The 23,535-nt window shown below is 49.6% G+C and overlaps 1 protein-coding gene and 2 long non-coding RNA genes across 8 annotated transcripts; 1 reads left to right on the top strand and 2 right to left on the bottom strand.

Moving 5' to 3' along the window:
• Positions 1 to 159: 159 nt before the first annotated feature.
• LOC111939881 (uncharacterized) lies at positions 160 to 11,862 on the top strand. Its single transcript, XR_002869363.2, has 3 exons — positions 160 to 1,124; positions 7,224 to 7,402; positions 9,358 to 11,862. It is a non-coding gene; the product is annotated as an uncharacterized LOC111939881 (long non-coding RNA).
• Positions 4,588 to 9,434, bottom strand: LOC111939883 (uncharacterized). Its single transcript, XR_002869366.2, has 2 exons — positions 9,175 to 9,434; positions 4,588 to 8,350 (listed from the first exon to the last, which is right to left on the bottom strand). It is a non-coding gene; the product is annotated as an uncharacterized LOC111939883 (long non-coding RNA).
• On the bottom strand, positions 9,944 to 23,103 carry SLC16A4 (solute carrier family 16 member 4). 6 transcript variants are annotated; one of them, XM_023942315.2, is made up of 9 exons: positions 22,577 to 23,076; positions 22,009 to 22,121; positions 20,681 to 20,813; positions 19,824 to 19,967; positions 19,011 to 19,172; positions 17,944 to 18,462; positions 15,462 to 15,673; positions 14,512 to 14,605; positions 9,944 to 10,265 (listed from the first exon to the last, which is right to left on the bottom strand). In XM_023942315.2, exons 1-9 carry the CDS (start codon positions 22,590 to 22,592, stop codon positions 10,111 to 10,113), a joined length of 1,548 nt encoding a protein of 515 aa, XP_023798083.2. In that variant the 5' UTR covers positions 22,593 to 23,076; the 3' UTR covers positions 9,944 to 10,110. The 6 variants fall into 6 exon arrangements, with proteins under 6 accessions (XP_023798083.2, XP_023798082.2, XP_023798080.2 ...); XM_023942314.2 differs by having other exon boundaries at positions 22,009 to 22,124; positions 22,577 to 23,065; XM_023942312.2 differs by lacking the exon at positions 22,009 to 22,121 and having other exon boundaries at positions 22,577 to 23,103.
• Between the last annotated feature and the right edge of the window lie 432 nt (positions 23,104 to 23,535).

Genomic DNA, 23,535 nt, shown 5'->3' with positions numbered 1-23,535 from the left:
AGCTGATAGTTGTGGGTCTTGAGCAAGAAGCAGGGAGAGCACCGACACTTTGGCGTTGATCGACCTGTGGTACCAGTCGGAAGAATTGTGCCTGCTGGCCCTGCTGTGGCCCCCGTGTTTGCAGTGAAAAAGGGGTCACTTGCTGCGTTTCTCCTCAGCGGGACGGGGCAGCCGTGCTGCTGCTGGCACACAAGAAGCAGGGGAGCACCGCCCTGCGCCTCGGAACGGTGGCCAAGTCTGGGGCTTCGCTGGTTGGAAGAGCTGGAGTTCCTGAATTTTAAGTTTCTGATTTATTTTGTTCACCCAACGTGTTTGCCTTTAGTTTTGATTCTTGGTTTTTTTTTTTAATTTTGAAGAAAAAAAGTTTTGAAATTGCTTTGAATCTTGCACGTAAAACCTTTGCACCAAAATTGCCAAAAGAAAAAGAGAAATGAGTCCTTAAAAGTGTTTAAATGCTGTTAATAAAGCCTTTCCTGCCGTACGCGAGGCGCTCCTCCATCTCCAGGGGCTTTTCAGCAGTTGTGGGTTTAGTGCTGAATGGATGAAGAGTTCCTGAGAGCTGGAGGCGGTAATTTAAACCTTTGCGTGGTGTCTCAGTGCCTTATTTTGACCGGTTTTGAAGCCAGTGGTTCCACACGCCTCGGATGTGCATGTGCCCTGCTCGCGTCCCGGCCCCGCCGCGCGCTCCGTGCAGTCGCTCCCGGTGTAGTACAGACGGGGAGAGAAAAAGCCGGAGGCGGCCCGAAAACGTTGTGTGCTGTAGTTCTCCTGTCCCGGGGGCTCCTGAGCTTTGGAAGGCTGTTCCCGTGCAGGAGCACAACTCCGTGTTTGCTGCAGGAGACTTCCTGAGGACCGCGGCCGTCGAGAGGAAGCTGCCACCGCTGCATCGCCGGCTTCGGGAGCTCCCGCGTTTGTGCTCGTGGTAGAATTCTTGTGACGTGCCACGAAGACGCCTTGAACGGCAGCTTGCCCTGTTTGCCTTGACATTAACTCCATGGATAACCCCCTGCAGCCGGGCAGGATCTTTGCTAGGCTGCAGACGCCTCTCAGCCGACGGATGCTGTGGTTGTGCTCTGCAAGGTGTCTGTTCCCGGGGCAAAGCGCTGTGTAAATCCCTAAAACAGGTAAGGGGCTGGAAGAGGTTGGACTGAGTTGTGATGTAAAAGAAGATTGTTGTTCACCTTTTGTTGTGTTGATTCTCCAGTTTATTAATGCTTGCTAACTGTGTTCTCTTCAGTCACCGAGCCGCTCCGCCCGCTCGGGAATGGGAGCGAAGGAGCCGACTCTCGGATGTGCTTCCCTGTTTGTTGGGGGGCTCCGTTAAGAGACAGGGCTGTGCACATCAAGCTACGAGTTCTCAGCTTGGCAAGCTGGAGCTGTTATTTTGACTTCATGAACTGCTTGAATTAACACTGCTTTAACCCAGAGTAGTGTGTATAATTTGTATGTGTTGATAAGGAAAGCCAAGCCAATGATTTGGCAAATTGGCTGTGTTTGTGTGATGCTGGTGTATTAATTTAAATGAAGCTTTTTGTTGTAAATGGGAGCAATTGTAGGTATTGCTGGTTATGAGGGAAGGGAATTGGAGAGAGGAGACTCAGGAGATGCCTTTTCTTCTAGAAGTTGGTGTTTGTAGTTAAAATTCCTATTTTTGCAATGCATTTCTTGTGCTGTTGAGATACAACCTTAATCTCCTTTGAAGTGTTGTACAATAGGTCTGGGGCTGGTAGCGATAATGGGAGATGTGTTTCAGCCCCTTTGCCTGGGCTGGGGGGTTGATGCTGACAGGAGATGGGTGATCTGTTAGTGTACCCCAAAACAAGGGATCTTTTTGGCAAGCTGGTCACCTGCTCAGGTGTTTGTGCCAGGGCTTGGGCACTGTCCCACTTTTTGGGTGTGCTTCCAAGTGTCCGTGGCTATTCCAGGAGAGTTCTGCCTCTCTGAGTCAGATTTCACTGTCTGTTTCACTGGGAGATGGTTCCCTGTCTCCTTTACATCATCTTTTTATTCCAGAGACTCGGAGCTATCGTGGGATGGTTCTCCTACGGTCGCTGTGCACTAGCGAGTTGTTTTTCCAGTGCTGGGTCTGCCCCTCTGCCTTCTGAAGGGCTTAGAGGGGTGCTCCAGTGGCCAGGTAGAGCCAGGCTGTTGTTAAAACCAGTCTCTTGGAAGGGTTAAGTGCTCTATATGCATCATATTAATTTGGCTAATGAGACTTCTGGGGAAAGTGGATTTATAAGGAGAACCATTTAATTAACTGCACTGCAGCAGAGAGCCGTGCGAGCGGATTAGATGGGAGCCGGTTATTTGAATTCACACGTTTTTTTAGAACTGTGCTTTTACCAGCTGCAGCTGAATTAATAAGTTTAAAACATCAGATGGCCCAGATTCTGCTCATGGCCAATAACAAGCTTGTGTTGGCTTCACGCTGCTGGTTTACTATGAAATGGCAAATGCTCTTGGAGGATCCGCTCCCGTCTCGTGTCCCGAGGTCTGGGGCAAAGACCAAAAAGGGTTTGGTGAAACAGGCAGAGCACTGGAAAGGCTCTTGGGCTGATGGCTTTGTGATTCCCGTTGTGTCTCCTGCGGTTCTTGGCTCGGAGCCCTGTGCCTGAGTGTAATTAGAGCTGCCTTGAGAACTGGGTGAGGTGAACTCCTGCGGCAGAGTGAGCTTTGAGGGACCGGGTCAGCTGCACGTGCTGTGATGGCTTTGACAGGAGCCTCCTGCTGTTCATCCTGTTTGTCCACAGGCTGCAGGTGCCTGTAGTAGGAGCAGAGAACGTGGACAACAAAGGTTGCCTTTTTCTCCCCCCTTTGTATCCCGCTGCAGGGATGTATTAATTAAACGCTGGAGCCCGGGGGTGTGGATGCTGTCAAACACGCTGCTGTTGCTGTGCATTAATGAGCTGCCACCTCCCAGCCCAGCTCCTGTGCCTGGGCTCCCGGGTTTGAGCTCGTGTGTGATGTCCCAGGATGGGGATGGGATGTGCTTGGCTCCACAGACGAGCAGATGAGCTGTAGATTAATTGTGGGTTGCAGCTATTTCATCTCCTTATCTGCCTGCCTTGACCTTCATACCTCGTTCTGCAATTGCATCTGAAGATCGGGCTGGAGATTTTTAGCTCTCTTGAGTATTTCCTGTCCCCAGATCCAGTGACAGGTCAGGCCAAGGTTTAGCAATGCACACAGCTTGCCCCAGCCCTGAGCTGGCAGCTTTCCCTGGCATTTCTGCCCTTTGTGCAGCACTTGGATCCTCCAGCCGGTCTCTCCTCTCAGATGCATCTGCTGCATTTCCAGGCTGTACAATTGCACACTTCAGATTTACCTGAGGACACAAATGTGTGTGTGAGGACACAAACGTGTGTGTGAGGACACATGAGGGGTGCAGAAGGGTTTGAGGGAAGGGAAGCCAGCAAGGTCCCCCAGGTGCTTGTTGAGCTGTTTGCCCATGGAGAGGAGATGTCCTTTGGGCCGTGGAGGTGTTTGCAGCCCCCTTGGCCAAGGGATTGCTTTGGTCATAGCCAGCTCTGACCTGGGCAGAGGTTCAGGGCAGGATGAGGTCCTGAAGCACCCGAGCTGCTGTTGCTGAGGCTCGTGGGGAGCCCACGGTGAGAAAAGGGGATGTTGGTGTTTCTCGTGCCGCTCCTCGGGTGGGTGAAAACAAGAATCTGCACAAGAATCCAGGAGGGAGCCTTCACCAGGAACTGGAGTAACAAAGGGAGTGGATTCAACTGAAACAGGCGAAATTGGGTTTGATATTGGAAGAAATCCTTCCCTGTGAGGGTGGGGAGGGCCTGGCACAGGGTGCCCAGAGCAGCTGTGGCTGCCCCACCCCTGGCAGTGTCCAAGGCCAGGCTGGATGGAGCTTGGAGCAGCCTGGGCAAGGGGAAGGTGTCCTGCCCATGGCAGAGAGAGGAACAAGATGAGCTTTAAGGTTCCTTCCAACCCAAAGCATTCCTGGGCTTTGTGCTTCTAAGACCTTGTGTTGCAGCTCTGGCAGCCCAGCTTTCCCCTCTGGCACTAAGGCACAGCATGTTCGGAGCTCTCAGCTCTCTGAAAATGCCTTTGCTGTTCCTCGTGGCGCTCAGAGCTGCATCCCAACAGCAGCTTGAGGCTGGAGGAGCCCAGCCCCAGATTCCCCATCCCTGTGACCACCCTTGTGTCAGCCAGGGTGGCTGTGGCTCCTTTCCAGCTTGTCCAGAGGCTTGAGGGGCTGGAGCTCAGTTTATTGGTGTTCTCTCTGTCCCTGGGCAGTTGTAAAAACACCCTTTGCCTCTTTCTTCCAGAGTACAATCCTGGCTCTATCTTGCCCACGTCAGTGATATCTGTAGGGGAAAGTTTTGCAAAGCTTGGTGGTGGTTTCAGAGGCAAAGTCTGCTTTGGAAAAGAGACTTTGACCCATTAATTACTTCTGGAATTGTCTGTGGCCATGAGCTCCCATCCCCTTTGTGGTTTCTGCAGGCTGGAAAGTTTTCCCATGAGGATCTCAGCTAAAGCTAAAACTTCTGGGTTTCCAACATCTGCTTTAATTTTCGTTCATTAGAGTTGCTGATAAATTCCCATGGACTTCAGTAAAAAACATTATGATATCTTTAAAGATTTTTATTATTATTTTCCAAACAACTCCCACCTTCTATGAAGGCTTTCAGCTCCTCAGAAGTGAAACTTTTTACTTCAGGCTCTGGTGAATTGTAGCCTAATAACGCTCTGCATGCTAAACACAGCTGCAGGACGTGTTCCAGGCCAGGGAGGGGGAAACCAGCACCAAAAAAAGAGTGTTCCTGTTATCAGTGTGTGTGAGGGCGAGTAAACAGCCCAGACCATGCAGTATCTGCCAAACAGGGCGAGGGAAGAACAGCCACGTTTCCTGTTGCTGGAAGGCCCTGTTGTCATATCCTTACCCAGCTATTTTTAATTAATTTTGGCTTTCTTCATGTGGCTAAAGGTAAACACAGTGTTGGTAGCTGAAGCACCTTGTCAGGGTGTATTTTGTGCTGCCACAGCTGTGAAAAAGCCTCTTGTTCACATTTAAAATGGGAATTATGGAGATTTCCTCCCCTGTGGTTAATGAGTGTGCTGGGAGCAGCTTTGCAGTGGGTTTGGGTTCAAACAGCCGTGGGAAGGGTCGAAGGGAGATCCCAGGGATTGGGTTAAACCCAGAGTTCTTGCCCCTCACCCTGCTCTCAGCCCTCTCAGGGGCTGTGGGATTCCCAGACAGCTCTGCAAGCAAACCCAGAGCTCGGGCACTTTGGGGAAACAACCGAAATAATCCCAGCCCAGCCCCTGGAGGGGATTTCATTGTGAGATAAAGATTGTTCCTTATTACATGATAAACGTCAGGATCAGCTTCCTGTGTGTCCAGTGCCTGGGTTTATCTGCTGTTGGCATCTGAGGAGAGCTGGGAATTCACAGCCTTGCTTTTTAGTAGATTATGGTTTTTATCAAGGACAGTGCCTGAGGAGGGAGGGGTTTATATTGTGTACTTTGAAATGCCTAAATCCATGTCCTAGGAGCTCTGTCCTGCCTTTCAATGCCCCAGAATACAGAAGAAGGAAGCAGCTGGTAGCCAGGACACTTAGGGGTGTACAATGACTGTATAAATTAATAATATAAAATAATTCCAGTGGGAACAGGGTTGCAGTGAGTTTCCTGATGCGATCTCCAAGTGCACCGATTTCCATAGCTTTGATAGACACCAGCTGAGTCTTAGCAGCTTTTTATCCTGGCATGTGGAACATCACTTGAAGCTGGTTTAAGACCCAGCAGGTGCTCACCCCATAAATCAATCCTGCCCAGGCGCCTGGCAAGCGTTGGGAGCAGGTCCTGGAGGCTGCCCAGGCTCCTCCTTCAGGATTACACCTGGGAGTAAATCACTGGCTAACAATGGAAAAGCGTTTCCTTCCCAGGAAGGATGACACAAACCCAGGAGTGAGCCTTACCTGCCATGTCTTGTTCAGGTTTTCCTCTTGCTTTCTTAATCCTCTGCTGCTAAAATTAATCAGGGTTCAGGGTATCAGTCCTCTGTCTGTCAGTGCTCAGAAAAGTAATTATCTAAATGAAGTTGTGAAGTTTTTTTCCCAGAGGGACTCAGGTGTTGTAGCAGGTTTTTGTTGGGGTACAGTGAAAATTGGAGGCTGAGTTCTTGGTTTCCTTCGGGCATTTAGATTCCTTCCAGCCAGCTCTGGTTCCCTGCAGGTCTCTGGATCTCTGGAGAATTCTTTAGCATTTGATTTCTCTGCACCATGAATTTTAGAAGGTTTTTAAACCAAAGAATCCTGGTTAAAGTGCTTCCAAATGTAGTTTCCCATCCAGATCCAGCTGGCCATGACATCCCACGTGCAGGGGATGAGCTTGGGCAGGAAAATGTTCCCTCAGGTGACTCAGGGCACAGATTGGCATTGGTTCTCCAAGGGGTTTGATTTATTTGGTTGAAGTTCTCTTCTTGGGAAGATCCAGGAGGTTGTTGGTGATTTCTTTGCCATGCAAAGTGTGGAGATGCTGCCTGTGAGGTACACGAGGGTTGGAAGGCAGGAGGGATCCGGTTCTCCACTGCCTTCCCAGGACCAGCAGGGATGGCTGGGAGGGCACCACCTTTCAGCAAAGCATTTTTCATGCTGAGGGTCATTTTTAGCCATTGCTGCTGATTTTCTCTACCACAGATGAGTAAGGGAAGAATTTCCTTTGAGTAAGGGAAAAATTTCCAGGAATGATTTCTGCATGGAAAGTGTGCTCAGGCCTTGGCAGGGGCTGCCCAGGGAAGTTTGGAATCCCCATCCCTGGGGAGGTGCCCAGGGGCTGCCTGGACGTGGCACTCAGTGCTCTGGGCTGGTGACAAGGTGAGGATCAGGCACAGGTTGAACTCGATGATCCAGGAGGGCTTTTCCAACCTTATAGATTCCAGAATTCTGTGAAGGGAGCAGGGACAAAAGGGATTTTCTAGTCCACCTCAGATTGCAGCTTTTAACCTCATTTGTGTCCCAGCAACTCCTGCTCTCACATTTCTCCCCACAGCCTGTCGTGTTCTGCACTACAAAACCAGCTTTAGGAAGTGAATTGCAGGGTGACTTCAGTGGGGTGGGAAAACCTTCCTGGTGGCAGATGTTCCCATCCTGCTCACTGCTGGTTCCTCTCATGCACCTCTTGTGTCCTGCAGTAAATAAATGCCTTTGGTTTTCGGAGCTGCCGGGGGAACTGAAGCCTCTGTTGTGTGCTTGCCTTCCCAGCACGAGCTGTGAGCAGAGAAGTGACCACCAGCCCTCACCCTGGGCCTGCTCTGTGGAAGGACAAAGGTTTGAAGAGTCTTCACCCCGCTCCCAGCCCACTGACAGGATGGTGCAGAGCTCCTGGGAGCAGTTTCTCATTGTGGGCATTGGTTTCCTCAACAATTTTGGCTAGACAAGAGGTAATTGTGGCTGGAGAACGGTGCTTTGCCTGTGCAGGGTTCTTCTGGGGGCAAATAAAGGCTGGTGGTGCCCATCCATGGGCTGGGATGTGGGAAATGGGAGCTCCTGAGCTGTTTGCTCCTCTGCAGAAGGAAAGGAAGGAGGGACAAGCACTCCCATTTTGCTAGATAAGGGTAAGGAATTGGTGGCATAGACAGGGCAGGACTCTCCTTGAGATCCTGCAGGTGTGGAGAAGAGCTTTGTTCCAGCAGGTGGGATGGGAGGTGTGAGCACCACATGCTGCCAGGTTGTTTCTTGGTGGCAGAAGAGGTGAAAATGAAAGAGGTGTTGGAAGGAGGAAGGTGTTGAGCAGAGGCTTCATTTACAAGGAAAGGTGTTGGAATTGTGTAGAGTGGGAGCAGCAGGGTGAGGAGCTGGTGGAGTGGCTCTTTCCAACCCCACATTGCTTTGGTCCCGCTCTGTTAAAAGCCAAAAGCACAGCAGCTCTTAGGGGGATGCAGAATAAGTGGGGATTTAAAGCTTTAGGGTTGGAGAATGTGAAGCCAGGGCTCCCACATGGTTCCTGTAACAGCAGCAAAGCAAAGCTGTGGTAATGTTTGATTTGGTGAGAGTGAGGAGCTTCATTTCAAGAGGTGAAAACTCTGCTTTTTTTAAATGAAAGCTTCATCCCTGCTGCAGAAGGGCTTGGCTGAGGCCTCAGTGCAGGATTGGCTGAGTGCAGCACCACTTCATCCCCTTCAGCTCCCAGTGCCTTAAACACTTCAGAAATAATACTCTTATCCAGGAATCCTGGTGGCTTGGGAACCCTGGGGATCCTGTCCTGGATGCAGATGTGAGCTGCTCCATCCCAGTGGTGCCTGCTGGGGTTTAGGGGGTAAAGGGATGATGGTTCCAGTGTGGAAGGAACATTCCCAGGGCACTTGCTGCCTCCAGATTCCTGGGAGAAGCTGTGGAGCAGAGTAGGAAGAATGAGCTGCTCTGTAGCACTGATATTCCCCATTCCCTGTAATTTTTCCCTCATTTAAGGACAGTTTCTTTGGCACTGTGTAATTGTGTAACTGCTGGATTTGGCCCTTCATCTATGGAGGAACTTTCTTACCTGTGACACTGTTGGAGCTCCTTGAAACTTAAAATATTCTGTAGCTTTTTATTAAATACAAACCACCTAATTTTGGCCTTAAAATAACCTGTTTCACAGTTTAAAGGAGTGTTCCTATAGGGGAAACAACTCTCTTGCCACCTTAATTTTAAAAAAGTGGATGAGAAGTAAAAAGGGTGAGGAAAAAAAATAGGATAATTAAATCTCCTTAATATTTTAAAAATATTAATATTTTAAAAATAATAAATTAATAAAATTAACAAAAGGGGTGAGAAAAAATAGGATAATTAAATCTCCTTAATAATTTAAACATTTTAATAAGCTAAATAATAAAATGATAGCTTAATAAAATTAATATAAGAATTAATATAATAAAAATATATAAGAATTAATATAATTAATTCTTAATTTAATTAAGAATTAAAATAAATAATTATTTTGTAATTCTAATTTTATAATGATAATTTAATAATTTATATAAAAGTAAAGATTGGGAAACATTTATAATAAAATTAATTAATAATTTTAAAAAGGGAAAGCTAAAAAGGATAATGCTATTGGCTGGAATGGATATTCCAGGTCGACCTAATAATTTCAAATACCTGGTGATAATGCAAAAAATTGCACCTTCACTACTGGAAAGAAAGTCAGGGCTGCTGTGTTGTGCCTTACCCATCCAAATAAAATCTGTGGGATGCTGGTTGAATGCAGGCTGCCTTTGTGTGCCCCTGGAATCCCTGGGAGTCTCTGGATGGGGAGCTGGGGAGAAGGGCAGGGGAGGCCAAGGGGTGGCTTTGGTCTCTGACTTTGCTGTGTCGTGGTTCTGGCTTTAATTCAAACTGGTTTTGCCTCCAGGTCCTCTGCACCTGTGCCTGGGAGGTGGAATGCCCCAGTGCAGCATCCTTCCCTCAGAGAGGGGACCTGCAGCAGCTGATCCTCATGGAAGCATCACCCTGATCTCCCCTCCTGCAGCAGCTGATCCTCATGGAAGCATCACCCTGATCTCCCTTCCTGGGGCAGCTGATCCTCATGGAAGCATCACCCTGATCTCCCCTCCTGCAGCAGCTGATCCTCATGGAAGCATCACCCTGATCTCCCTTCCTGCAGCAGCTGATCCTCATGGAAGCATCACCCTGATCTCCCTTCTGGGGCAGCTGATCCTCATGGAAGCATCACCCTGATCTCCCTTCCTGGAGCAGCTGATCCTCATGGAAGCACCACCCTGACCCCCCGTCCCTGCCCTTGCATCCCTCCCCGGGGCAGCTGTTTGTGTGTGAGTAGAATGAGCTGAAATCTCTGGCACTTGCAGCTCCCTGGCTGCTCATCCCACGAGGTGAGTGAGTCAGCTCTGCGCGGGGAGGGACGGAGCTGCCGGGCTGGGGATGAAATCTGAGAGGCAGAAAATCCTCGGGAGCAAAGGCACAGTGGCATTTCACATTGCTTTCACAGCATTTCACAGATGGCTTTAATCAGGAGAAATAGTCAGGTATACAAACTGATTCTGGCATCCAAAAATTCCAGTTTTCAATGTGGCTGCTGTTGATACATTCCCAGTACAGGCAATGGCTTTCCCAGCATTGATGCCATCAAGGCCCAGCCTTTAAAACTTCAGCCAGGCCTGGGGCTCTTGCTCAAATTGGCTTTTTTTAGCTTCCATTTTTGGGCTGCAGGCTCAAAGAAGAAGGAAATAGGTGAGATGAGAGCGCAGGCTCCAGCAAAGAGGAAGGAGCAGACGTAGGTCTGGGTGTAATCATAGAGCCACCCTGCAGGAGAGAAGGTTGTTATTAAAACTGTGCAGTTTTTCTTAGTGAAAATTCATTTGGGGAGGTGGGTGGGAGGCAAAGGATGTGTGTTCTCATCTAAGAATTCCTCAGATATTTTCCTTAAATTATTTTAATTCTTCCTGGGCAGCATTTCCTGTCAGGAAATTACATTTAGCTCGTTTTTCCCAGAGCCAACTTTGATCCTTGTAGTGACCATGGTGTTTAATTTGATTGAATTTAATCCCTGTTTTTTTTGTTGTTTTTTTTTCCTGTTTAAGTAAGTGGGCCAAAAGTAGCTGATGGAAGATCCTGTTGGATCCATGGGATGAGTTGTGTGTGTGCTGGTATTTACAACATCTGGGTTGCAAACCCCCCCTGTTCTCCAGCCTTGTCTTCTTGACTAACAGGAGAGACCCCAGGCCAGGAGCTGGAAGTAAACTTGATAAAAGTAGCTCTGGGAGGACTTAAAAGGAAAAGCTGAATTCCATCGAGCCTCAGGAATCTCTGGAGGATGCAGGTCACCTTTTAAAGTGACCTCTAAGTGTTGGGTTTGGTCCTGGCAAATCATCTCGGGTCTGGGCAGTGCTTTGAAAGGTGGAGAATTCCTCTCTTGGAATCTAAAATCTGCAAAGTGCTGGGAGATGCTGCTGCACATAAAAACCCTGATCCCCAGTGTGGTGTGGGTGGGTGTGGGGCAGATCTGCTGCTGTGAAATGCAGTTCCTCTGGAGACATCCATGATTTACACAAACAGCAAATCTGGCCCAAATCTGGGATTCTTGAAGCCAGGAAGGGACACAATGCAGTCCCTGAGATCCTGGGCTCAGGCACACGGAGGGAAAGGGTGCTGGTAGAACTCTGGGGTCTGTGCTGGAGGGAGGCACTGGCATTTCCCCAGCTGCAGGAAGGTTTTATAAAGCAGAGGAGAAGCTGCTTGTGCCCAGTTTCGGTTTCTGTTGGCTCCTGCTGGCCCAGGGACCGTCCCTGTGCTGGGAGAGCTCAGCTGCACAGGAGCCACCCCTCGGTGCTGCTCTGGGGACTCTCCCATGACCCTGGGGCTCTTGTGGAGTGCTTCATTCCCAGGGCTGACATCTCTCTGCTGCCTGGAAGTCTCAGGGATTTGGAGAGGAGAAGGGACGCTGACGTAGTTATTTGTGAGAGGAACAGGACAGAGTGCTCCAGCTGAACTCTGATTTATTGCAGTTCTTAAAATATCCTTCAGGATATTTGTTAATTTATTTATTTATTTCAGTTTTCCTGGTTTGGGGGTTTTTTTTTTGGTGCTGAGTGGGATTTAGGTGCAGTGGGATTTGCCAGCATTGCCTCACTGGCAGCACAGCCATCAACTTCCATCACACCCCAAACTTTCGAAGCAAGTCCAGTCTCTGTGCCCCCAGGACAATAAATGACTCCTGCTGCAGAAAGCTGATCTGGGAGCTTGTGGTGTTCAAACCCCAGCAAAGCAGCAGTTTTGTAAGGAATGCTGGTGAATCCCAGGCACCAATGTAATCCAGACTAAACATTCCCAGCACTGCTGGTGCTGCTGACTGGGTCAGGCTCTTTAAATGGTGCTGCTGATCTTGAATCACAAGTTTTATTTATCCCTGATGCCCTGAGGAGCAAAATTCAATGGGAAGGTGAAGATAAAAATGTAGAAAATGTCTGAATACATGTGCCAGCAGAGCTTTTGGGTGACTCCATCCTCTCCCCTTTCACCACCCAAATTTCTTGGGACTGAAATTCATGCTCTGGGGGCTGGAATCTCTTCTAGAATTTGTGTTACAAGCTTTGGTTCAGCTCTTTTGCACTTTTGAGTCAGTAATTTGTACTGCTTGTGGAAATAAACCATGCCCTTCTCTCCTCAGCTTGCTCTTGGCTGCCAAAATAATGTTTATTCTGGTTTGGGTTGGGTTTTTTCAGCGTGGCAGCATCCAGAGGTGCCAGTGGATGGGGGGCTCTGAAGGAAACTCCAAACTTCCCCTTTGGGTCCTGCCAAGCTGCCCCTGGATTTCAGGGCTTTCAGCTGAACAGATTTGCAGGTAAGTCACCTTTTCCTTGCTTTGGTCTAATAAGCAAATTAGGCAGTTTTAACCTTTGCAGTTCTCATTATCCATCATCATTATTTCCACTGTTTAAAAGCAGAATTCAGGATTTAAATGGTTCATGAGACCCTGGGATTTGGTGCTCTCACCTCCCAAAAGCCTTGGGCTTAGAATTACAGTTTTATCAAACTCAAGGTTTTTGGGGGGTGAGAGCACCAAATCCCAGGGTCTCACAGACCCATTTAAATCCTGAATTCTGCAAGGAGCAAATGGTTTTGGACACTTCATCAGGAATTTCTGGTCTCACTCAGTTTTCACACTTAAAAGTGCATTGGAAGAGAAAATTGCAGAATTTATCTTGGACCCAAACCTGGATCCTGAGCTCTGGATTGTTTCCATCTTGCTCTGCCTGTAAGGAGATGGATCAGGAAGTGTTTTGCTTCTTGGCTTTATTTGGCCTTTATTTATCCCACCTGCATTAAGCCTGATTTCTATGGAAAGCTTTTTCTGCTTGCTTTACAAACCCACTGCAGAGAAAAAAAGGCTTCCCATTACTGAAAATATAACGCAAGAGGATGGGAATTTAACTGCAGTGTGAGCCTGGATGAGACAGCCAAGGTGTTCAGCTCCTGCTGTGTTTTCTGTCAGGGGATCCAGTGGGATTGAGGGATGGCTTTGTGCTGAATGCACACCTTGTACCAGCAGCAGAGATCTGGAATCCAGGCTGGGCATTTCCAGGGGGAAGCTCATTGTCAATGAAATGTGTTTTGCTCTTTGAAATTGCATCCACAGACAGAGCAGCACAACCAGCCCAGGGCTGTTGATTAGGCATATAAATGTTCTCCTGTGCTGGTGGAACAGCAGCGTTGCTGAAACTTTGAATGGAGCTGGAATTTACAGAATCCTTGGCAGCTTTCAGCCAGGTGCCTCTGCAGGCTCAGGGCAGGGAACAAAAAATGATGGTTTGGATTGGGAAGGCCCGAAAGCTCCTCCCATTCCACCCCCTGCCATGGCAGGGACACCTTCCACCATCCCAGGCTGCTCCAAGTCCCATCCAGCCTGGCCTTGGACACTCCCAGGGATCCAGGGGCAGCCACAGCTGCTCTGGTCACCTGTGCCAGGGCATCACCACCCTCACAGGGAACAATTCCTTCCCAGTATCCCATCCATCCCTGTCCTCTGGCAGTGGGAAGTCATTCCCTGTGTCCTGTCCCTCCATCCCTCATCCCCAGTCCCTCTCCAGCTCTCCTGGAGCTCCTTTAGGCCCTGGCAGGGGCTCTGAGCTCTCCCTGGATCCTTCCCTTCTCCAGGTGAGCCCCCCCAGCTCTCTGAGCCTGGCTCCAGAGCAGAGAGGCTCCAGCCCTGGCAGCAGTTCTGTGGCTCCTCTGGGCTGGCTCCAGCAGCTCCAGGTCCTGATGTTGTTCCCCAGGGCAGCTCTGCAGGGGGGGTCTCACCTGAGTGGGGCCAAGAGCAGAATCTCCCCCTGCCCTGCTGCCCACGCTGGGGGCTCAGCCTGGGGACACTTGGACTGCAGGGAGGAAAAGCTTTGTCCTGGCCAAGCTGTTTGGAGGAGAACGAGTCCCCATCCTCCTGAACAGGGGCTGGACACTCATTTCTAAGCACTTGAAATCTCCCAAATCCTCACAGCTGCCTTGGTTTCCTGGCAGAGGGAGAGGAGCAAAGGCTTTTCACACTCCTTATCTCTGGGCCCAGAGCTCTGGTGGCTGAGCTGTGTAATCTCTGTCAAAACAAGAGATTACTGAGCCTTGTCCTGATGTTTTAGTGCCTCTGCCTGGTGGGAATGTGCTGAGCCTGTCCTTGCTTTCCCTTCCTCCCCTTGCTTCCCCTGCAGTTCAAGTTCAGTGTTAAACACCGTTGGGAGTAAAATCCATGGTAATGTGCTCGTTCTCCTGCTGTGGCCAGGGCTGAACTCTGCACCTGGGCCTTCCCTGCATTTCCAGATATCCCAGGCAACATTTTCTAAATATTCCAGGCAGAATTTTCCAAGCTGACTGTTGGATTTTGCTAATTCCCAAACAAAATGTTGCCTGTCTATAAATGTACATTTCTGAAATAGGATTATTTTTAAAATCTGTTTGAACAGAAAACCCATCCTGGGATGGATCCCTTCAGGAGAGTGAACCAGCAGTGTGTTTTATCCCTGGATTTCTGGGGTGGGGGTGTGTTTTACATAGCATCACTCACCTGCCAAAGGGGGTCCTCCCATGGCTGCTATCCCTGCGAAGAAGGCAGCAAAGCCCAGGTAGCTGTGGAGCTTTTCCACACCCACCAGATCCACCTGGTTGGAAACCAAAACGGATAATTAGTGATTGGGTTCATAGGAATGTATAGGAACAAGAGATTGATTGATTTTTTTTTATTATTATTATTTTTTTTTAAGCACAAGAGATGATTGGATTCTTTTTCTGGGGAATTTCCTCTGCAGCTGCAGCTTTGGAAGGACTTTGCCCCTGTAGGTCTGATCCAGCCTGGAACCTGTTTGCCTCCTTAAGGCAGGCATGGAAATTACTGGGATGGGAGATGCTTTTCCTGCCTTCCAGCTGCCCACACTTTGGGGAAGGAGTTTTAAACTCTGAATGCCTTCCAGAAAGAAATGCCAAATTATAAATGGTGCTTCCCTACCTGGATCAGAGAATCCTGGAATGGTTTGGGTTGGAAGGGACCTCAAAGCACATCTCTTCCACCCCACCTTCCATCAATCCAGCCTGCTCTAAGCCCCGTCCAGCCTGGCCTTGGACACTCCCAGGGATCCAGGGGCAGCCACAGCTGCTCTGGGCACCTGTGCCAGGAGCTTATCACCCTTACAGGGAACAATTCTTCCCAATATCCCATCCATCCCTGCCCTCTGGCAGAGGGAGCCATTCCCTGTGTCCCATCCCTCCTTCAGCTCCAGCTCTCCTGGATCCCCTGGAGCCCCTGCAAGGGGCTCTGAGCTCTCCCTGGATCCTTCCCCTCTCCCAGGTGAGCATTCCCAGCTCTCCCAGGCTGGCTGCAGAGCAGAGAGGCTGCAGCCCTGGCAGCAGCTCCGAGCTCTCCAGCAGGACCTGCTGAGCTCTCTGTGTGATCCAGTGATGGTGGGCTGGGAGCAGGAGCCTCACCCCCAGCTCAGGCCTGGCTGAGCACTCTGGACTCACCAGCACGGGCAGCACCAGAGCCATGAAGCCTCCACAGAAGATGGCAAAGGCCACGGTGTAGGCGAGCAGCAGGGGGAAGGTGGTGGCCAGCGGCCCCAGCAGGTTGGTGACCCCGCTGAGGAGCAGGTAGGTGACATGGAAATGGTACTTCTTGGTCCAGTTGTGGTCGGCCACCCAGCCCGAGAGCAGCTGGCTCAGCATCTCCGTGATGCCTGAGGGAACAGGAGCCTCAGGGGAGACTTGTCTTTGTGTAAGATTTAAATTCTGTTATTCCTAGAGATTTTTTTATATTATTACTTCATGTAAATAGATGGGCTATTATAAATCTAGCTATATTTTATAATATTTTCTATGATTATATTATGTGTAGCATATGTATTCTATTGATACTTAGAGTATTTTATATTTATATATTTATATATTATATGTATTTATATATATTTTATATATTTATATATATTTTATATATTTTAATATCTTTATATGCATTTATATATATTTATATATAAATATATTTTATATGTATATGTATTTATATATATTTATGTCTTTATATTTATATATTATTATATATTCTAGAAATAATAATATATAATAGCAGGGATGCTCTGCTATATATATATTATATATTATAATATATATATATAATATATATATAATATATATATTTTTATATATTTATATATTTTATATTTATATGTTTTAATATATTTATATGCATTTATATATATTTATATATAAATATATTTTTATATGTATATGTATTTATATATATTTATGTATTTATATTTATATATTATTATATATTATAGAAATAATAGAAAATTATACAAAAAATACAAAATAATCATAACTTGTATATGTATATGTAAAATATCATATATTGTATCATGTTTCTCTCATTCTTTAGTCTCTTTTCTTCTTTGAACAGTTATTATAGTATAGTATAATATATTACATCATAGGATGTTTTCATATTATCTGTATTATTTTATATAATTAACTTTATTTCATTTAGTTAAATTATTCTTATCTCCAGATTACTCTATTTATTATTTAGTATTTGCATATTTTAATATTTTTATATTTTTACTATATATTAATATATGTTCATATATTCAATATGCTATTACATATTATATATTCTAATATTGTTATATTATTTATATTATTATACATTGCCTATTACACTTCATTATTTAAATTAACAGTAATATAATTTATTTTTAGATTTATTTTGTATTTATATATATAAATATTTATATAAATATATTTATATTTATTTTGTTTTATAATTATTTGTATTATTTTCTATTATCATATACATTATTTTCATATATGTTTATTTATATAGTTTTAAATTATTATATTTCTTATTTATTACTGATTTTTATAATATTAATTATTTCCATTATTCCATATTATTTCTATTATTTGCCTGTGTCACACCCCAGTTTCCCTGTTCATTGTGATGACATCACCATAAAGGCCTAAAATGCCAAAAAGTTCCAGGTGTTTTTAGGCTGTTGCAAAATCCATGGATTGGGGATTTTTTTTCTCTCCTTTTCCCTTGTGCTGTTCTTCCCAAGGGCACCAAAGTGCTCTGGAAAAATTCCCTCCAGGGCTCTGCAGCCCAGACACCTCTGAAATTCCCTAAATCAGGACAGAGGAACTTGCTAAGGAGAAAAAAGCTGAATATTAGAAAGAAAAATGCACCTGAGATTTTAGTTTCTCTACAAAACCAAAGAGCACAGAAACGCAGGTGTTTTAGAGGCTCAGCAGCCTTTCAGTTATTGGGGTTTTGAGAGTTGTTTTTTATGTTTCTTGGTGCAATTTATGAAGCAAAGATCCAGAAGCTCTCGTGCCCCACTGACCCCTGTGTCCCTCCCACTCCTAATTCCAAATGTCCCGTTAATTCCTGGGCTCTCCTCACACCTCGACACCCCCTCACTGCTGAATATTCCCCAGCACTGCAGAAATAAAATGTATTTTTGTACAATAAAATATTTCCTGCTGACTGAGGCTGGAGCCACTTCCTTACCCCAGCGTGGTTTTAGTGTTAATCCTGGCTTATCACCGGGCATGGGTTTGGTTTTTGGGGAGTGGGCCTTGGTTTTTTTTCCCCACTTGGAGTTGGAAATCCAAATCCAGATGCCTGGATCCACATTAATATGAGGGGTTTTCCTGCAATATTGAATTTTCCCCTCCTGGGTCACACTCTGGGGGGTTCTGGATTCCCCTCTGGATTCTGGTGGCTTTGAGCACAGCTGGGATGGTGGTGGGAAGGCTCCAGAAGGACAGAGAGCACCGTGTAACTGGAAATCTGGGGCTTGTTGGGATCACCCAGCAGCCAGGGCTGTGTGTGCACAGAGGGGTCAGGGTGAAACCTGTGCCAGGAGGAGCCATCCCAGGGCGTGTCTGGGAGCGTTTCTGGGCCCCGTGGGTGGTGTTTTGCTGTGGGTGTGGGGGTCCCTTTGCCTACCAGCCACGGCGATGAGGTACGAGCCGTCCCTGCTGCTCATGCCCAGCGTCCTGGCCCTCGCCACCAGGTGGAACAGGGGCACGAAGTAGGCCAAGTGGCTGAACAGGAAAGACCACGTGAAAATGAAGAAAATGGGATCCTTCAGCGGGGAGAAGTCCAGGAGAGGCTGAGAAGGTTCCTTTGTGGGGGCTGCAAGGGCTTTGTGGCTTCTGCTGGCCTCGGTGGCTCTTTCTGAGGAGGAGCGCTCCGGGCTGGGTTTCTGGAGCTTTTCCAAGGCTGGGGCAGAGCCATCTCTGCCATGGGGCATCAGGAGTCTCCCTGTGGTGGAAGCCTGCTGTAATTCCCTGTCAGTGCTTCCATCCAAACATCCACCCGGAGTTTCTGGATCCTTCTTTGCCACCTCTGACCCCCGGCGCTGATTTCTGGCAGATTTCTGAGGCGGTTGGGTGCTGACGGGCCACAGCAGCATGCTGGAAGGCACCAGGTTCAACATGATGCCTCCAAAAATCAGGAGAGTACCTGAGGGAAGGCAAAAGGTGTTTTCTTCTTGGATTGGAAAGGGAGGAGCAGCAGGAAATGGCCTTTGTAGAACAGGGTGTGGTTTTCACTGACCATGGAGAAAGCTCTGCTTTCAAACTTCTCAAACTCCCAAAAGGGAGTTTGCCTTCTCCTTGTGGAGCAGTTAACAAAGCAGGGATTTTTATTCTTATTTTTCTAGCTGGAAGTTCATTTTGCTGTGATGCACAGAACAAATGCCCAGCTTTCTCTGGGATCTGGAGTTTGTTTTGCTTTTCCTCATTTAAAGTCATGATGGACCTTCAAGATGGTCCTGAAACACTACAGTTAAAGTAGGGATTTCTGGTTTTGATTTCTGAGCTCTGTGGTTTGACTCTGATTTTAATGAGTGATTAAGTGTTTAATTATTAACAAGATATCCCAAAACTATCCTAAAAGAGGCAGAGCTGTTCCTCAGTGTTGAATTTTTAAAAAGAGCCTCTTGCCCTGTCCAGATCTCCCCAAATGCCCTTTCAGAGCCGAGGAGTTTGAAGGAGCAGGAGATGCCTCACCTTGCCAGCCGTAGACCTCGATGAGGAGCTGAGTGAAGGGAGCCATCAGGAATGTCAGCCCCATCCCGGAGCGGGCCAGGGCGTTGGAGAAGGCCAGGCGTGCCCGGCAGCGCTTGGCCGTCATCACCGCGGCCGCCTGGTACAGACAGGCAAACCCCATCCCTGTGGGGAGGGTGGAAATGAGAATTCCGTGCCAAATTCCACGTCCTGCTATCCCAAGCTCGCAGTCCCTGGCTCTGCAGTGTGCCCAGGCTGAAAGGAGGGGATTTCTGTCCCACGGGGTGGGGGTTGGAGGCTCTGCCCTTTTATAAGGGATTTTTAAAGGCCAGGAGTCTGTGTAGGTCCAGGGAAAATATCAGCCCTAGTTGGGACTGGAATGCTGAAAGTGGTGTTTTATTCTGAGCACGAAGCTTTGGGAGTTCAGTGTCGCACAGAAAGGAGCTGGGGATGCTTTGGCACTGAAGGTTCACAGAACATCCTGAGGTGGAAGGGACCCACCAGGATCATCCACTCCAGCTCCTGCCCTGCACAGACACCCCAACAGTCCCACCCTGTCCCTGGAGCGGTGTCCAAACGCTCCTGGAGCTCTGTGCCCATTCCCTGGGGAGCCTGGCCAGTGCCAGCACCCTCTGGGGGAAGAACCTTTCCCTGATACACAACCTAAACCTCCCCTGGCACAGCTCCAGCCCTTCCCTTTGGTTCTATTCCTGATCACCTCAGGCTCCTCTTCTCCAGCTGAACAAACCCTTGGCTGCTCCCTCTCCAGCCCCTTCCCAGGTTTAAGGCTGAAGGAGCTGATGGTGCCCGTCTCACCCAGCAGGAATCCCATGGAGAAGCAGAGGAAGGGGACACTGGTGGCCTGAGTGCTGAGCAGGCAGCCCCCGGCCACCAGCGCGGCCCCGAGGATGGAGGTGGGCCTCTCTCCCAGGCGCTGGCACACCACGGCCACCAGCGGGGCTGCAAGGGAAACAGACACAGCTCAGGCTGAGGGGGACAAAAACTGCTCTGGCAGCGCTTGGGGGCTGGGTGGGAGCACTGGGAAGTGGTCCTTGGCAGGCAGGGGGTGACGGGGGGTTGGGATGGGCTCATGGTCAGGAGAGGGGCTTTGCTGTACCCTGGGAGCTCGGGAAAGGGGCAGGGAAGGAGGCAAAGCTCAAACATTCAGCTCTCCTGAGCCTCCTTCCTCAGTCACAGCATGTCCAGCAGCTCCAAATTATTCCACAGCTGGACAAGAGCGTTGTTTGCTCTGGATCTGTACAAGAAACCTACAGTCAAGTTCAGGGGGTCCCAGAATGGTCTGGGTTGGAAGAGACCTCAAAGCTCATCCAGTTCCAACCCCCTGCCATGGCAGGGACACCTTCCACCATCCCAGGCTGCTGCAAGCCCTGTCCAACCTGGCCTTGGGCACTTCCAGGGGCAGCCACAGCTGCTCTGGGCACTCTGTGCCAGGGCCTCCCACTCTCACAGGGAAGGATTTCTTCCCAATTTCCAATTTCTTGCCGCCATCCCATCTGAAGGGCCCTGTGTTTAGAGCCCATTCCTGCTCAGACACGTGTGGGTGCCAGCCATGTCCAGTGTGGGATGGGAATTGGGTCCACAGAGCATCCTCAGTGCCCCCAGGCCAGAGAGAGGCTGCAGCAGTGCTCCAAGCCTCGGGAACTCCAGCTCACCTCCGAGGAAGCGCAGGGAGGACATGATGGAGCCGATCCAGCTGACCTGCTCAGATGATCCCCCCATCTCCTCTCGGAAAGCCACGAAGAAAATCCCGAAGGTCTTGAGCATCCCCATCACGAGCACATTGACCTGAATTGAGAGGGGTGAAGGTCAGGTGCCACAGGGGATCGGGAGGGAGGAAAAGCTTTTCCTTCTGCTTTTTATTTTTTTTTTTTTTTTTGTGGTGGTGTGGGAGAAACAAACTGGGACACTTGAACCGGTGTTGGGGAATGCCAGCAGGGTGGGCTGGTCCTGGCCATGCTGCAGTTTGATCTCAGAAACCCTCCCCAAACTGCCTTTCCAAAGGAAAGGAACAAAGTAACGCTGGAGCTCATCTCTGCGGGGATACTTTCACCTTTTAAGTTACTTTTTAGTACTGCAGTGGGAATGGATCCTTGGCAGGTGGCTGGGAGTTGATGAGGGGATGAGGGCAGCAGGAGTGGACATCATCTGGGGCAGTTTCCCAGGATTTGTCTGCCACAGGGGCAAAGGACAGACAATTTGTGACCTTAATTTTAACTCCTGTTGTCTCCCTGGTGTTTAATGATTGGCAGGGAGTTACTCGGGGTGGATTTGAAGTGAGGAAAGCTTTCCCAGCTCGGGGGATGGTGCTTTCTTTAAGGTTGGACTCAGTAACCTTAAAGGTCATTTCCAAGCTTCACAATTCCTTGATTGATCACTGGTGGGAAGATAAAGCCTGGGGCACAGAGGATTGGTGCCTTTAACTGGTGCTGAGTTCCCAGAGAGTACCCGAGCGTTTGTGCTGCTCCCTGGCTCCCAGCTCCGTGCCCAGGGTGGGATCACGCCCTTGCCGAAGGGACAGAACAGCCCTTTGGGGTTTGACACCCCCGTGGTGAAGTGTTTGAGGAGGGAAAAGTCATTTATCCTGGCAAGGGCACCCTCCTCATCCCCGGGCCCGAGGCATTCCACAGGGAATGGCGTGGCCGGACTGTGCCCTGGCATGGCTGGGATCAGCCTGTCGTGTCCCGAGGGAGGCTGGAGCTTTCCCCCTGCCCTGGCATGGCTGGGATCAGCCTGTCGTGTCCCGAGGGAGGCTGGAGCTTTCCCCTGCCCTGGCATGGCTGGGATCAGCCTGTCGTGTCCCGAGGGAGGCTGGAGCTTTCCCCTGCCCTGCCGTGCCTGGGATCAGCCTGCCGTGTCCCGAGGGAGGCTGGAGCTTTCCCCCTGCCCTGGCATGCCTGGGATCAGCCTGTCGTGTCCCGAGGGAGGCTGGAGCTTTCCCCCTGCCCCAGCTCCAGGAAGGTTCGCTCCATCCCCTGCTCACCAGGAAGAAGTGAAACACCACTCCCCACGCCCACCCTCCGGCTGCTGCTGCGGTGCCTCGGCTCTTCCCGGCTGACGGAGCCTCCGGAGCCTCTTCATCCTCCTTCCTGTGCCCTGCTGGTGAGAATGTCAGGACACATCAACACCTTCCACTGCTCCTCTTTCACCCACGAGCCATTCCCTGCGGGCAGTGCTGCCGTGGGGCAGGCACCTCACTCTGCACTCACCTGGTGATGCTTTCCCCAACCTTTCTGACAACTCCACCTCCTCCCTGTCTGCAAACAGGTTCATGTTCTTTCTCATTCTCACCAAATGACTGTGCCCACTTCAGCTTTTCGGGTGCCTTAGTGCTGCTGTAGCGCTTTGGCTTGTGCCGGGAGCCCGGGGGTCGGTGTCAGTCTGGATCCACCTCGGAGCTCTCCGGAAAGCTCTTCCCACTCCATCTTTCTCTGCCTGTCTCCCTTCCATCCTCTCACCCAGCCCGTGCCCCTGGCAGAGGCAGGATCCTGCCCGAGGGGCAGCTGGACCCTACAGCACCTGGGGATGACGATCCTGGAACTTTTCCTTACCGCCTTGCTGCTGCATGCTGCAAAATCCTCCCCGGAGCGGACGACAGCGAAGAGAAATCCCTTCAGAGTCTCTTCATTTACTCCAGAGATGAAATCCCCCCTTCCTGACTTGACAGCCAGAGTCTGCTCCTCATTCCCACCCGCTGAGGATGATGGTGTCTGTCCGGAGCAGGACATGGAGCCTGGCAAGCGCTGGGGGGACAGAGCCCATCCTCCTCCTCCTCCTCCTCCTCCTCCTCTCTGGAGGCAGAGCTTGACTTGAGGCCCCAAGGCCGGCAGTCCCTCCCCTTCCCCAGCTGGGAACAGGAAACCCGGGGCGTTTGGAGCAGAAATCCTGTTGGGAGGGAAAAGGAGGGGGAGCCTGCAAAGTTCTGACTCCGGGGAAAGCTCTGGATCTCTCCAGAGCAGAGCTGGGGGGGCAGTGATGGGCTGGAGCCAGGCCTGTCCCGGGGAACAGGCTGGAGAAGTCGGTGATTTCCAGCTGGACACAGCCCCGGGGCGGCGCTGGCTCCTGTAAATGTGCCCAGACTCCCGGGTAAACACAGCCCTACTGCTCCCTCCCTTCCCCGGCTGACCTGTCACCCCAATCACCGCGGAAAAGCGGCAGCAGTGGGGACAGCGATGCTCTCTGCTCTCCCTTGGCAAAGAATGCAAGAGCTGCGCTGCTCTGGTGGAGCCCAGGATCTATGGGAGCCCCTGGAGGAGCTTTCCCTGCAGGAGGAATTCCCATCGGTACACTGAGCTTTCTGGAAGCAGGATGAGATTTGTAGTCAGTGTGGGCTGAGGGGCTGCAGGAGGGGGCAGAGGGACAGCGGCACCAGCGCTCGCTCAGAGCTGTTGGGTGCCAGGGGGGGAAACTCCAGCTCCAGCTGCTCCTGCAGGGGTGGAGGGGGAGGGACAAAGACTCCCCAGGGCCAGCACAGAGAACATGCCAAGATCAGGGCTTTACTCCAGATGAA

This window comes from Cyanistes caeruleus, chromosome 24 (assembly GCF_971803275.1).
Source record: "Cyanistes caeruleus chromosome 24, bCyaCae1.hap1.1, whole genome shotgun sequence".
NCBI classification, from domain to species: Eukaryota; Metazoa; Chordata; class Aves; order Passeriformes; family Paridae; genus Cyanistes; species Cyanistes caeruleus.
The sequence above is the reverse complement of the archived record's forward strand: the minus strand, read 5'-3'. Positions and strand labels throughout refer to the sequence as shown.